At 46.1% G+C, this 15,608-nt stretch overlaps 1 protein-coding gene across 1 annotated transcript in view; it reads left to right on the top strand.

The window, feature by feature from the left end:
- EGFLAM (EGF like, fibronectin type III and laminin G domains) overlaps positions 1–15,608 on the top strand; it is a 187,378-nt gene that overhangs the window by 167,844 nt on the left and 3,926 nt on the right. The window contains exons 19-21 of the mRNA XM_052659149.1: positions 2,098–2,176; positions 5,769–5,912; positions 14,255–14,338. Coding sequence (XP_052515109.1) covers positions 2,098–2,176; positions 5,769–5,912; positions 14,255–14,338 — 307 coding nt within the window. The remainder of the gene's footprint in view (positions 1–2,097; positions 2,177–5,768; positions 5,913–14,254; positions 14,339–15,608) is intronic.

Here is a 15,608-nt window from a genome sequence, read left to right as displayed (position 1 = left end):
TCAGCAGCTGGCAATTCAGGGTCTGCTCGCCCAGCTACGAGCTTCTCTGTCCTCCTGTGTTTCCCCACTCTTGCTTTTTATACCGCATTCTCACCCTCTTCTTTCTATACTTTTGCTTCTCCTGGATTTCTCCCCAAGCCACAGCTTTTTCGTCCCCTCTGCGTCCCCTGCCTGGGGTCCACTTGGCTGTTTGTTTTCGTGTTGTTGTTGTTTTTTTCCCACACCTTCTCCTTGCTGCTCTGACATTTTCTTTTCTCCTCCTCTAACATCTGCTTTCCCCTTCTTCTTCTCTCTTCCCACCAACTTTCTACTTGTGGCATTTTGCATCTTTTTTTTCCCTCTCAGCTTCCTTTTCTTCCTTCCTCCTCCTCCTCCTCACTTAAACCAGAGGGTGGTGCCGCTCAGGATTTGAAATTAAAGAGCCATTCACTTCTGACTCTAAAACGCCCTCCGGGTCGACAGCCCCTTGTCCTGGGCCATGCTGCCTCAGAGGACAAGAAAGTAATTTCTTGGATAGTTACCTCAAACAAATGTTTGCTTCTCTTCCTCTCCTTTTCTTTCTTTCTTTTACTCTCTCCCTCCCCCAACTTCTCTTTTCCTTCCTTCCTTTTTTTTTTCTTTCCTTTTATGAAGAATACAGGAGCATGCTGTGGGTGACCTGCCAATACAGGAACTTTTATTTGGGGGCCCAATGTCATCATGGGCTTCCCAGGTGGCCCAGTGGTAAAGAATCCACCTGCCAATGCAGGAGACGCCAGAGAGGCGAGTTCGATCCCTGAGTGGGGAAGATACCTGGAGGAGGAAATGGCAACCCACTCCAGTATTCTTGCCTGGAAAATCAGAGGAGCCTGGTGGGCTACAACCCATGGGCTTGCAGAGTCCAGACATGACTGAGCATACACACATGCAATGTCCTTGGATTTTGTGTTTTACTGTTTTTTTTTTCTTTCTTCTTTCCTTCTTTTCTTTCTTTCTTTCCTTCCTCCCTTCTTTTTAATGTGTAGAAGTTGAGTTTAAACTCTCCTATCATTTGTAGCATCAATAATTACACATTTTTTCTCTCCTGGATGTAGAGTCCTTAGTTCAATCTCTTCTCTGTGCCAACCACGTATCTTGTGAAACTATGACTTATTTTATAAGCTGGCTTATTTTCTCTCATTTTGCACATTTCTTTGAACATGAGATTCATTTTACCTTAACTTTCTAAACTGCCATTTCTCTGTCTTTCTAAAGAGGAAAGTGATGTTGCTGTGACCTCTTTAGAAGAAATCCTCTACATTATCCCTAATTCATGACACCAAATGCTGCTACTTAACTTATTCCTTTACTCACTGTGTGGACGACGGTGATTCCTCAAGAAAACAAAGTAATGAGAAGGAAACACTTCTAAAATATTGGAAAGTAGGCTGAGGGCCGGAGTTTGGTTCATAGTCTGTTTCTCTCTTAGCTGTATAATCTTGGGCAAATCCTGTATGATTATGTGCCTCATTTTCTTTTTCTATAAAATGGGAACACCCAAGCCTCCCCTTCCCCAATACTTGCTGCTCCTTTGTATGTCTGTGGTAAAAATTTGGTGAAATAAAACACCAGAAGGTGCTTCACAAAAAACAGTCAAAGCCTTATCCATTACTAACCAGTATCTGAGGTTGTGACTGAATGGGTTCTGGACCAGGTTGGTTTCAAATAGAGAAATCCTGGTGGATTTTGTTGGGGGACTGTTTGCCTCCCTTGGAGAACTTCTAAGGCTATCCCCAGCTGCTCCTCACATGGCCCAGGGCCTGCCCTTTAGCTTCCAGGAATAACTGGGCACGATTCAAGGTTCAGTATATTGCAGGGCCTTCTCGGTAGGGCTGAGGCAGATAACGGTGACGGCCAGCCCCAGGGAGGGACCACCAGGGAGACGCCAACTCCAGGCAATCAGGCCAGGTCATGCCAAACCAGGCCAAGTGCCTGTGCAGCCAAGAGGAAGGGGCTGCCAAGTTGATGAATGCCCTATTTCCGGGAGCTGGCTTTCTTTGTCTTTTCCTGCCGCGTGGTGGAGTGCTGGGGTCAAGAGAGCCGCATAGCTCGTAACCTCCGTTTTCTGTTCTGTCTCAGCGATCACAGAAGCTATTGAGATCCCGCAGTTTATCGGCCGCAGTTACCTGACATATGACAATCCAGATATTCTCAAGAGGTAAGAAGACCCCTCGAGCACTTTCCTTATCTCCTGGGAGGTCAGTTTCTCTTTATCTTTCCCAGAGCTTTTCCTTATCTTTCATGCCAGAAGATAATTCTCCAAGAAGGCAGGAGAATTTAGCTGTAGTCCCAGGGGAAGAAAACATACAAAATAAACATAGAAACTAGAACAAAACAACACATACAAAAAAAAACCCCACAAAAATGTAGCCTTTGAACCAACCTCATGACCAACAACCCAGACCCTTTCTGGTCAAAGGGCCTGGAGAGAGGGACAATGGTCAGCCCTGGGATTTCTGATACTCAGGCTTTGAGGAGCAGTGAGAACTCAACACTCCTGAAGCCAGGGTTACATGCATGCAATTTCCGGCAGGGGAGTCAACTTCATGCTACTTTGTGGCCATGGTCTGCCTAGAGCCAGCCGTGGAAGGGTTCTGGCACAGCTCCAACCAAGCAGAGAGCTCCAAGTCCGGGTCCTACTTTGAATCATCATCAGCGAGGTCCACTGTCCTCTTCAGGCTCTTTCCTGTTTGGTGGTGGGGGGCTTCTTGGCTCTCTTCAGGTGGATACAAGAGCATGACTAAAGAGATGCCCACGTCACAGCTGGGACTTTTAATTGCTGTTGACTGAAAGTCCAGCCCTGCTCCAGAGTCCAAGCTCCTGGTTTCAGTTCAGTTCAGTTCAGTTCAGTCACTCAGTCATGTCCGACTTTTTGTGACCCCATGGACTTCAGCACTCCAGGCCTCCCTGTCCATCACCAACTCCTGGAATTTACTCAAACTCATGTCCATTGAGTCAGTGATGCCATCCAACCATCTCATTCTCTGTCATCCCCTTTTCTTCCCGCCTTCAATCTTTCCCAGTATCGGTCTTTTCAAATGAGTCAGTTCTTTGCATCAGGTGGCCAAAGTATTGGAGTTTCAGCTTCAGCATCAGTCCTTTCAATGAATACTCAGGACTGATTTCCTTTAGGATGGACGTTGGATCTCTTTGCAGTCCAAGGGACTCTCAAGAGTCTTCTCCAACACCACAGTTCTTATAAAGCTCCTGGTTTGGAAGAGCCTAATTAGGCTATTTCCCGTGGGGAAGACTGGCTCTGGTGAATCTAGTAAGCTCGGCTTTGGTGCTTTCAGTTTGCCCTTTGCTCTTTCTTTTCCTTCCCCTCTACTCTTTGTAGTTTAGAGAGCACCACTCCCCACTCCACTGCCAGCACAAATCTGGATATTTTCCATTGTCTCAGGTTGATTGCCTCGTCACAGACTAAGGCAACTCTTTAAACCAAAGGCACACAATTCTTAGGGTGGAATTTGGTGGTTTTTCAAGGAACAAAGAGGGTTAAGAGACATTTTCCTGGGGCATTGGATGTCCCTGGTGTTTCTGAACACAAACCAGACAGACCCGGCTTTGTTTCTCTAATCCCATGTTGTGTTTATTGAAGTTGTCTTGTGTGGGCCTTAGGCAAAATGGAGTCCCAGCAAAGAAACCCTCTTCCTTCTTCAAGTCCTTACACCCAAGAGATGGAGGGGTGTTCAGTCCCCAGAAACCAGGAGGGTGATGCTTAGTGAAGGGCACCAGGTCGTTTGGGGGAGTGGAAGGGTTTGGTGCAAGTAGGGCTTACTTCAAAGCCCCAAAGCAAAAAGCTCAATAACACCTGTGTGTGTATATATATAGATTGCATCTATGTGTGCAGGTGTGTAAAGCTGCAGATAGAAGTCAGGTTCAGAGTCTGTTTCCGTTAAATGCTTTTGGCTGCAAGTAACAGAAAACTCAGGGTTCCCAGGAAGCACAAGTGGTAAAGAATCCACCTGCCAATACAGGAGTCACGAGAGACCCAAATTTGATCCCTGGGTCCGGAAGATCCCCTGGAGAAGGGCATGGCAACCCACTCCAGTATTCTTGCCTGGAGAATTCCCTGGACAGAGGAGCCTGGTTGGCTATACAGTCTGCAGGGTCACAAGGAGTCAGACATGACTGAAGCAACTGAGTGCACACACACACACAACAGAAAACTCAGCTCAAAATGTCTTAAATATGAACGGTAAATATTATTTCATATAACAGACTGTCTAGACTTAGTCTGGATCCTGGGTTGATTAATTCAGAGAATCAATTGTATTATCAATGACTCATTTTCCTGCCTTGTTATCCTCAGCATATTTTGCAACAATCATACCCTTTTTGGTAATAAGACAGCTGTTCCTAAGATGCTCATTAAATAGTTACAGATCATGGCAATATCCAGTGCAGTAAAAAAAAAAAAAAAGCCCTTTTTTTCATGTGACTCTCTTTGAAATGAAGAGACTCTCCTAGAATCCTCCTGATAAATTTCCTTTATCTCATTGGACAATAGTGGGTCACAGACCTGCCCCTAAACCAATCACTGCAAAAGAAATGGAACTGTGTGATTGACTTGTACCAATCAGTGTATCCAAGGCAAGTGAGGGAAGGAAGGAACCTTGAACACAAGACTGGGAAAAGCAGATCTCTAGGGAATAGCCCGCAGCGGGATTGCTCTGCACCTGGTCTGGTGGCAAGGTCGTCAGTGTCATGGACCCTGCTCCTCACTCACCACTCTGAGACCATGTCTGGGGAGAGCACACTTGACCTCTTCCTGTCTATCCCAGGCTCTGGGAAGCCTTAGACAAAAGCCTCCTCCACTGGTCACTACTGAATGCACTCTACAGCTGCAGGCCACGTTCGTTAGACAGACACATGACAGGAAAACAGTCAGGACTTTTCCAGTAGAGCCATCTTACACTATGAAGAACAACATTAAATTGCATTTATTCTTACTTCGTCTTATTTAAGGACCTCATGGTTGCTTTTCTCCCTTCATCGGATGAAACACTGGCCACTTCTTAGTGAAACTGGACCTCTGAACTAGTCTATTCCCAAGAATCAATGAGAATATCCCAACATTGATAGGAACCGATAAGCAGCGATCTTATTCCCAGCCAAGTCTGTAGGACTGGGACCTGACCTTCCTGAGCAGCCCTTCCTTCCTCTCAGCTTCCTGTTCCACTCCGCCCTGCCTCTGCCCCAACACCTCTCAAGACCGTTATCCCATCGAGGCACCTTCCTTGTCTGACACTCTGCCCCCTGTCCAGTCACTCCTTCTCTGCGTTCAAGGACATCACCTCCACAGATGGCCCTCCACAGCCACAATCATAGCCCTGAGCATTCGAATCTCTTGGTAATTAAGTAAACCGCTTCCTTTGGAGGAATGGGGGGCACTTTCCCAAGGGCTCATGAGTGGTAAGACAGGAAGGAGGGAAGACTGAGGTGTGTGCTGGGGGTATAGGCGGGGACTGTGGCACTGGCCGGGGTCTGGCGTATCTGTCACTCATCAGATGCTCTCTGTGGTGTCTCACCACACCTGGGAAGAGATACGGACTCCATGTCGTGGAATGAGGAGTTCAGACTTTCAGACCCATGGCAGGGCTCGTCGTGGTGATACCTTTTCTAATCTCCTGATAGTGTCAGAAACATTAGACCATCATTATAACTGGCAGACAAAACCAGGATTACTCAGAAATGGATGTTGGTGGAGACTGGTTGATTTGGTATAATGATTTGTGTCTTTCCTCCAGGGTGTCAGGATCAAGATCAAACGCGTTCATGCGGTTTAAGACAACTGCCAAAGATGGCCTGTTGCTGTGGAGGGGAGACACCCCCATGAGACCCAACAGTGACTTCATTTCCTTGGGCCTTCGGGATGGAGCCCTGGTGTTCAGGTAACCCTTACACTGGCTGCCGACAGCACGGTCTTGTGATTTTTCTCAGCCAGTGCAGATCATGCCAAACAGAGGTTGCAGAGGAGCCAGAACCCAGTCAGCCAGAATTAACTGTTGCCTGAAGCTCCAGGTTAATTTAAGGCTCCTGGTTTTTCTTTCCAGTACCCATCTCTAGAGCGGCAGTTGGTCAACTACAGCCTGGTGGCCATATCTGGCCCCCTACCTATTTATGTGGCTCAATGGTAAAGAATCCACCTGCCAGTGCAGGAGCCACAGGTGCTGCGGGTTTGATCCTGGTGTTGGGAAGAACCCCTAGAGGAAGGCATGACAACCCACTCCAATATTCTCACCTGAAGAATCCCATGGACAGAGGAGTCTGGCAGGCAGTAGTCCATAGGGTCGCAAAGAGTTGGACACGACTAGTCACACATACCCACCCATTTTTGTAAATGAAATTTTATTGGAATACTGCCACCCTCATTTATTTATGCATTGTCAATGACTACTTTCATGCGACAGTGATACACTTGAGTAGTTTCAATAGGAACTGTACAGCAAAGCCTAAAATACTTATTATTTGGCCGCAAAGAGTGGACACAACTGAGTGACTGAGCTGAACTGAACTTAGGGAACAATTTTGTGGCTCCTGTACTAGAATGTTATTGCCATCTACTCCCCACTGACACATGAGGAAGTAGAAGGAGGACTTTGATCCTGCCAAGCATGGACATGAGTATTTGGCCCAGTGCTCACCAGCTCAGGAAGATCTGAAGATTTAGCTGAGAGACCTGGCTTTATATTCTGACTCAGCTCCCTAATCCCTGTGGAGCCTTGGGAAGGAGAATCCCTGCTTTCCAATCTCCCACTGCAAAGAACAAAGCACAAACTCGTATCTCAATAGAGCAACTCCACATTTGCATTTTTGTAAGTGCTTCTCAAGTGATAATGGATAAGACAGTTCCAGAAGTTCTACATGAGTTTAGACTGTTCTCAGATTTGTCACTGGGGAAGATCCCCTGGAGAAGGCAATAGCAACCCACTCCAGTATTCTTGCTTGGGCAATCCCATGGACAGAGGAGCCTGGAGGGCTACAGTCCAAGGGGTCACAGCAGCGTCGGACATGACTTAGCAGCTAAAGAACAACAACGACAAGCTATAAAGTAGCTAAAGAATTACCAGGACAAGATCTCACCACCAGAAGCGGGGTGACAGCTGGTTGGGAGCCAGATTCCCAAGGGGCAGGGGCCAGCTGTATAATATGAAAGAGTTCTCTAGAGATGGTGATGACACAGCCTTACTTGAGGGTAGAAATATCTTGTTTGGAACTGTGCTTCTCAAAGTGTGGTCCCTGGACCAGCAGCATCAGCATCATCTGGGAACGTGTTAAAAATATACAAATTTTTAGACTACACCCATGAACTATTGAACCGGAAAAACTTTAGGGATGAGACCTAGCAATCTGTTATTCTGACCCCTGCTACGGTTTGAAACCCCCGCTCACTCTCTAGACCATCTGCTCCATGGGGGAAGGAATTTCTCTGACTTTTCCTTCTCTAATCCCCCACCTGGTGACCTGCACAAGTGTTCACTAAATAATACGGAATTAACTGGAGTTGAAATAGGTGAAGGTGAGATAGGGAACTACAGAGAAGAAGAAGGCTGAGTTCTGGGGCTTCAGTGGGTCCTGCGCTGGGATTGCAGAGAGCCAGGGTACAAGAATAGAAATCTTGGCAATTGGAATAAAGGACATTTTGAAAGGAAATGTCGCTTGTCCAATGCTTGCGCCTACATAGCTGAGCAAGCTCAGTCATGTGACCCTATGGTTGTTGAGGACTTTGGGGAGCAGAGTGTGGTTGAAAGCTGGAGACTGCCCGAGAGCAGTTCGCACCACCTCCGCCCCCTCCCCGCGGCCCCAAGGTCAAATGCTGAGCTCTTCACACCCCAGTTTTAGGCTGGCTGCTGCAAAGCCATTTTCTTGTGGTTTTCCTGTGGTTAACCTCGCCAAGGCCTCAAGTACTTGATTGTGCCCAGAAAAGGGAACTGAAACAGTAGCTCAGCCGTGGGTGGGAGGCCCGACTTCCCCCCTAAACCGCCAGCGAAAACTTAGCTGGACGGGGAAACTCAGTCTCCTCCCGGCCGCCCTGCAGCTCCCACTGGTTCTCACACCCTGCCCGGGCCAGACCCCCATGCCCTCTGGGCACCCTTTTTACAACTCCACTCCATCCCGATGTGTTTCTTTGGTTACCAACTCTTTTGGGTTTCTGGAAATTGGTCCCACATTTCTCTTTTAAGCCTGGAGTTCTGGCCAAGTTTTGAGTAAAGGGCACCCTCCCCCGCTCAGCCCCCACACCCCAGAGCAGACATCTGTGCTCATCCCTGGGCCTGGAACCTGGCGTGGCTGCTTCACTGCATTTCCTTCCTCTGGGCAGCTATTCTCCCCACATCATTCACCCGGCTCAGAAGTACGGAAGCCCTGGGGGAGGCTGGGCGGAGAGGTATCAGAGAGTGGCCAGTGGTTTAAGAGTGTCAGCCTGCACAGAGTCAGGGGTGGGGCTCCTATCCGAGGTTACTGGATTCCTGGGCCCACCACACCTGGAAACGCACCTGGTGGAGGAGGTCCTGCTGAGTGCCAGAATCTGATTGGAAGATACCAGGAGCCACACCCTGAGAAACCGAGTCTGGAATGGTCAGAAACGAGGGCTTCAGAGTCAGACATGCCTGATTCCCATGGCCACGTGATCACCTGCAGGTTATCTGACCTCTGAAAAGGAAAGGGTTAATCATGAGGACCCAGTGAGTTAATTCACGTAAAGGCCCGGCATGTCTCCTTATTAGTGAGTGATAATGATTATCCCTGATAAGTGTTTACTCTGTTCAAAAAACTCATATCATGAACATATGTAAGGGAACTGGCACAATATACTATATAAAATTTAGCTATTGTTATTGTTACTATTACTATTGTTATTATTGTTGTTATTATTTTGACTAAGGCGCTTGCCGCCATGCAGCTTACATCAGTGGAGCCTAGAGAGTGAACCTGTTGATTGCGTAGGTGAACCAACCATTTTTGAGGTTTTAGTGTTTGATCCAATTTCAAAGCAAACAACAGGAAATCTAAGATAATACAGTATAATCTCAACATTCTTCACCTAAATGCTTGTCCTTTTTGCTAATTTAGTGCTCAAAGTGCTTCTGCCAGAGAATAAAGAAAAGGTTTGGGTGCAAATTAAAGAAAGGGAATCAGAGTGCTCAATTGAGAGTGTGGTTTTTGTTGTTTGTTTTGTTTTGTTTTATGGTTATGTATAGGGCATAAAACTAGGTGTGTAAATATCACTTTACTGGGGATATTATCCACTAATTTTCCATGTGACTTTGATAACATTTTCATGCAGCAGAGAAAGGGAAGCAGTCTGACATTAGCCAAGTACCCTGTGCTATGCTTTAAAGGAGGCACGACCAATTATAAGTGCCACCACGTGGAGGCAGTCAAGTGGCTTCCAAGAGACCTCACCTGCTGGCATTTCCTGGTAGCACACCTTTGTGCTCAGACTCCTGGCCTTTCGTGTGCACCAGGTTGAGTAGGTAAACTGGGTTCAAGATAACTGATTCATGATCACCAGGTACGCGGGACATGGTAGAGAAAGCAGACATGCATTTATTCATTTATTCATTCATTCACATATTTTTACCTTTTTTTTTTAATTGAGATTTAACTAAGTGAAGTCAGAGAAAGACAAATGTCGTATGCTGTCATTCATATATGGAATCTAAAAGAAAAACGAGGCAAATGAATTTATCTACAAAACAGAAACAGACTCACAGACATAGAAAACAAACTTACGGTTACCAAAGGAAGGGGGTAGGAGGGATAAATTTGGAGTTTGGAATTAACAGAGACATACTATATATAAAATAAATAAACAACAAAGTCCTATTTTACAGTACAGGAACTATATTCAATATCTTGTAATAACCTATAATGGAAAAGAATCTGAAATCAGACAAATATACATATAATATTATCTGAATCAGTTTGCTGTACACTAGCTGGTGAAGCGACTTAGCAGCAGCAGCTGGTAAAGCATCTGCCTGCAATGCAAGAGACCCTGGTTCTATTCCTGGTTCTCTTCCTGGAGAAGGGACAGGCTACCCACTCTAGTATTCTCGGGCTTTCTTGGTGGCTCAGACCATAAAGAATCCACCTGCAGTGTGGGAGATGTGAGTTTGATCCCTGGGTTGGGAAGATCCCGTGGAGGAGGACATGGGAACCCACTCCAGTATTCTTGCCTGGAGAATCCCATGGACAGAGGGGCCTGGTGGGCTACAGTCCATGGGGTCACAGAGTTGGACATGACTGAGCGACTAAACACAGCATAGAAACTAACAAAACATTTTAATTCAACTATACTTCAAATTATTTTTAATTAAGGTAAAATTTACATAACGTGTACAAATATTAGGTGTACAGCTCAATACATTTTTTAACATACAAACGCTTGTGTGACCACCACTCGGAACAAAACAGAACATTTCCTACACCCAGGAAGGCTCCCTCATGCCCTCTCCCAACAAAGGCAATCACTGTTCTTGGCCATTTATTATTATTTAAAAGAAAGAGAAATTCCAGGGGGATGTATATCAGGTGTCTGGGCAAGCAGGAGGTTATTCGAGAACCGAAGAGGGAGTCGGTGGGGTTGGAGAGTCAGGCCGTCAGGCCGTCAAGGAGCCAACTGGGCCGCTCCCCGACCTGCAGTGGTGGCTGGATTCCTGCCTGCTGGATTCCGTGTTTGCTCCTTGAGTACAATCTGGATGAACAGGCATGTTACCAGGCTGGAGAACAGAAGAAGAAAACCCGTCCTTTGTCCAAACACAACTGAAAACGTTTCCATTCCCTGGGTTACAGTCCCATTCCAGTCTAGTGCTGCTGCAGTTCTACCTAAGTTGCCTTGTTCTGAGACCTGGGTGTTCCTGGGTGTTTGGTTGCATATTCGCAGCCTGTTGGTTCACTTTCACACATAACTACTCTTCCAGGAGAGGCTTGACAGGCTTGACTCTGGGTGGCAGTTTTCTCCTATTGCTAGTTCCTCTAGGTGTGCTGTCAATGCTCGATCCGAACTGCATTAAGCACTGCATGTATTCCCACATGGTGCTAGTGGCAAAGAACTTGCCTGCTAATGCAGAAAGCATAAAAGATGCAGGTTCAAGGCCTGGGTCAGGAAGATACCCTGGAGAAGAACATGGCAACCCACTCCAGTGTTCTTGCCTGGAGAATCCCATGGACAGAAGAATCTGGTGGGCTGCAGTCCACAGGGTCACACAGAGTCAGAGACAACTGAAGTGACAGCACGCACACAGGCATGGGGTTATTTGCTTGTCTCCTACTATGTGCTATGCTCTTTATATATATTATCTTACTGAACCTTCCCTAAGATCCTTCAGGGTAGGTATTATTAACCCATTTCACAGATGAGAAAATTGAGGCTCAGACAAATGGAGCAAATTGCCCAAGATCACAGAGCTAGGAATTGGCAAGGCTGGGAATCTAGGTAGATTCCTCTAATCAAAGTGTCTAGGTTCTTTCTCGGAGAAGGCAGTGGCACCCCACTCCAGTACTCTTGCCTAGAAAATCCCATGGATGGAGGAGCCTGGAAGGCTGCAGTCCATGGGGTCACTGAGGGTCGGACAGAACTGAGTGACTTCACTTTCACGCATTGGAGAAGGAAATGGCAACCCACTCCAGTGTTCTTGCCTGGAGAATCCCAGGGATGGGGGAGCCTGGTGGGGAGCCGGCTATGGGGTTGCACAGAGTCGGACACAACCGAAGCGACTTAGCAGCAGCAGCAGCAGCAAGTTCTTTCTATCACCCCATGCTGCCTCTCATAAAAGCCCACATAGTAATTCAGCTGTATTTCTGCCAACCATCTCTCAGCCTTGCTTTATACTCATTCATTTCTTCAACAAGCATTTGGCCACTAAATAATGAAATCTGAAAATTCCACCTCCAGGCTGCTTCATACAAGGAGACACTTGATGTGGGAAAATTCATTAGAAAACAGTGGATTTTTCTGGGTCAGAGCAACAGCTTTGTCTCAGAGTTTGTCAAGTCACCCGAGTTCTATTCTTGGTTAAATGCTGATGGGCTGTGTGGCTTCTTTGAGACTCCAGTGTTAAAGAAAGGACTCATAGTGCTTTCCCTGGGAAAAGCCAAAGCCTTCTATTCTTGCTCTTTTGTTGGCTTGAGTGCATAGAAGAGCTCAGTGACTAATCCGAGTTTTCTCTCAGTTTCCTGTTTCTTAGCCAATGAGCTAAAGGAGAGACATGTCCTCTTACAACATGAGGAGAGAGTTGTCTGGGTGGAATGCATTTTCGTTCAAAAGCATGATTACATGGGCTTTATTATATTATCAAGGGGTGATCTATGCAGCTGGCTCAGTGCCCAGCCTTGAATAGTCACTCACTAAATATTTGTTGTATTTAATTAAATTAGAATAATTGAATGAACACTGGACTAAGAGGGATATTTCTCTCTGGTAAACAACATATGCAAGTCTTCTGATCCCCTTAGCATATCAGGGTATCTGGCAACTGAAACAGAAAACAGAAAGCTTCGGAGTGGATCTGCTATCCAAGAAAATGTGGCAGGGGGAGGGGCTCAGGTAAGAGCCCAAGTGCAAGTCCTATACTTTGGCTTTGAGATTTTAGGCAAATTCCCTTAAACTCTTTGGGACTCAGCCTACTCTGCAATGTTTTGTTCTGTTCTGTTTTTTTGAAAAGTGAAAACACATGTATTCGTTTCTGAAGACTGCCATAACACATTACCGCAAATTGGGTGGCGATAGACATGTGTTATCTCACAGTTCTAGAGGCGAGAAGTCCGCCCCGGAGGCCTTGCAGGGTCTCTTCCTCCTGGGGCTCTGAGGGAGTCTGCTCTGTGACTCTCTGCTAGGTCCTGGCGATCGCTGGCACTCCTTGGTGCTCCTTGTCTTATCGCTGTCATCATTCCAGCCTCTGCCCCTGTCTTCACGTGGTGTTCTTTGTGTGTCTCTGTCTCTGGGTCAAAATTTCCTCTTTCTATAAGGAAACTAGTCGTATTGGATTTAGGGCTTCACTAACCCCAAATGGGGCTTCCCAGGGGGCTCAGTGGTCAAGAATCTGCCTGCAATGCAGGAGATGTGGGGTTGATCCCTGGGTCAGGAAGCTCTCCTGGAGCTTCTCCTGGAGTATTCTTGCCACTCCAGTATTCTTGCCTAGAGAATCCCATGGACATAGGACCCTGGCAGGTTACAGTCCACGGGGTCGCAAAGAGTCAAACATGACTTAGCGACTAAACAACAGCAATAATCACGTATGACTTCCTCCCTAACCCCATATAACCCGCATATAAACCCTCTTAACTAATTACATATGCAAAGACCTTGTTTCCAAATCAGTTCACTTTCTGAGTTTCTGGACCCAGGTTCAATTCCTGGGTCGGGAAGATCCCCTGGAGGAGGGCATGGCAACCCATTCTAGTGTTCTCACCTGGAGAATCCCATGGACAGAGGAGCCTGGCGGGCTACAGTCTATGGGGTTGCAAAGAGTCGGACACAACTGAGCGACTAACACTTTCACTTTTCACTTAGATTCTGGGTGTTCATTAATTTTGGGGGGATACTGTTCAACCTAGTACAACACATTACAAATGATAAAGTCCTTCTTTTTCCTTATACAGTAATAGCATGCATGGAGCCTAAAATAAATCAACTTTGAGGGCATTATGGTAAGTGAAAAAAGCCAGTTACGAAGAGACAAAACTGTTTGGCCCTACTATAAGGTACCTAGGATTGTCAAATTTACAGAAAGAGAAAGTAAAATGGTGGTTGCCATGGACAGGGGGAGGGGGAAATGGGAAGTTGTTTAATGGGTACAGATTTTCGATTTTACAGGACGAAAAAGTTCTGGAATTGATTGCTCAGCAATGTGAATATACTTAACACTACTGAACTGAACACTTACAAATGATTAAGACTGGACTTCGATAGAGGTCCGGTGGTTAAGACTCCATGCTCCCAGTGCAGGGGGCAGAGATTCAATACCTGGTCGGGGAACTAAGATCCTCTTTACTGCACAGTATGGCCAAGAAAAAAAAAAAAAAAAAGTTGATCGTAAATGTTACCACAATTAAAAAATAAAAAAAATGGCCTAATTTGGGAACCTAGTGTCTTTTTAGCATTGTGTTAAAGAAACTATCTTCTGAGGTCCAGAGAGCTTTCTCATTGAGAATCATTTATGAATGACCGTCTGCCTGTGCATCAGTACTTTCTTCTGTTCTCTGTCTTGTTCTTCTCTGACACCTTTAGCTATAACCTGGGCAGTGGTGTGGCATCCATCATGGTGAATGGCTCATTCAATGATGGTCGGTGGCATCGAGTCAAGGCCGTTCGGTGAGTACCTGTCACAGCGTGAGACAGAGCTGATGGGAGTGCTCTCCAAGTCCCTGTTAGTTCCACTTCCTGTTCCCCCACCTGGCCTGGCATCCCAGTATCCCTGATTCCGCTCATTAGGACATCTTGGTACCAACTCCCCCCTGTGCCCATCACTAACACTGCAGGTTGGAAAGGCTGAACTCCCAATCTTCACTCAACAAAGGCCTTCTGGAGAAGGAATTGTATGATGGCTAAACTGGAAGAGGGTCTGGTCATCTAGTGTTGTCTAGATATCTCTAGTGAGATAAGATTTCAGGACAGGTAGACTTTGAGGAATGCTTCTATTCTTGTTATGCAGGCAATTGCCCCCACCGTTTTTTGTATTTTGACATTACATTACCTGAATCTTAGAAGCCATGTGTACCCTGCCCCAATTACACATTCTCCCCCTGCTCACAGAGCTCACTACCCTCACTTCTGATTAATTTAGGGTGAATCATTCCTTTGAAATTAGTTTTACTATGTATATATCCCTAAAAATATATTTTTAGAAACTGATTAGCAGGTCCTAAATCAGCTGTATAAAGAAATGTCAGTCCTGCCACTCCTGATGCAGGTCTCAAGATGAGCTGAACAGTCTTTGGCTCAGGTTCCCTGAGAATATACCATAGTACTTTCTGGGGAGGTCAGTAGACGAGGTCATGAGCGAAGCTTGGGAAACATGGGGCCACCATGGTCAGTTTCCTACTCAGTTCATGTATAGGCTGTGATGGAAGTAGCCTTGCTGGACCCCGTTCTTTCCACTGTGCTTGCCTTTGATTCTAAAGGATGTGGCAGGTACAGAGGCAGACCTGTGCCCATCAGTTGTCCAAGTGACCTTGAAAGTCCTTGAGAGAGTGATTTTGATGAAGCCCCAACTCTGACTTGTTAAAAAGAGATGTCTTCCTGTAGTGAATATTTATTGGCATAGGTAGCCATTCCCTTCTCCAGAGGATCTTCCCAACCCAGGGATTGGACCAGGTCTCCTGCATTGTAGGCTGATTCTTTACCGCTGAGCCCCTGGGGATGCCTCAAACTACTCATACTCCGGCTCAATTCCAAGATCCTTCAGACTAGGTGGCTTCTAGGTTCTTCATTTTACATTTTTCAAATCTAAGATGCCATTGATTATAAAGTATATCCTCATTTTGGACATATTAAAAATGAAAAAATCTTAGAACTGATGAAATAAAGTGGGGGAAACGGAATTTTTAGAGTAATGGGGAAAAGCAGTCAGAGCAGGCAAGGC

Source organism: Budorcas taxicolor, chromosome 20 (genome assembly GCF_023091745.1).
Source record: "Budorcas taxicolor isolate Tak-1 chromosome 20, Takin1.1, whole genome shotgun sequence".
Taxonomy (NCBI): Eukaryota; Metazoa; Chordata; class Mammalia; order Artiodactyla; family Bovidae; genus Budorcas; species Budorcas taxicolor.
This window is presented reverse-complemented; position numbering and strand designations above follow the sequence as displayed.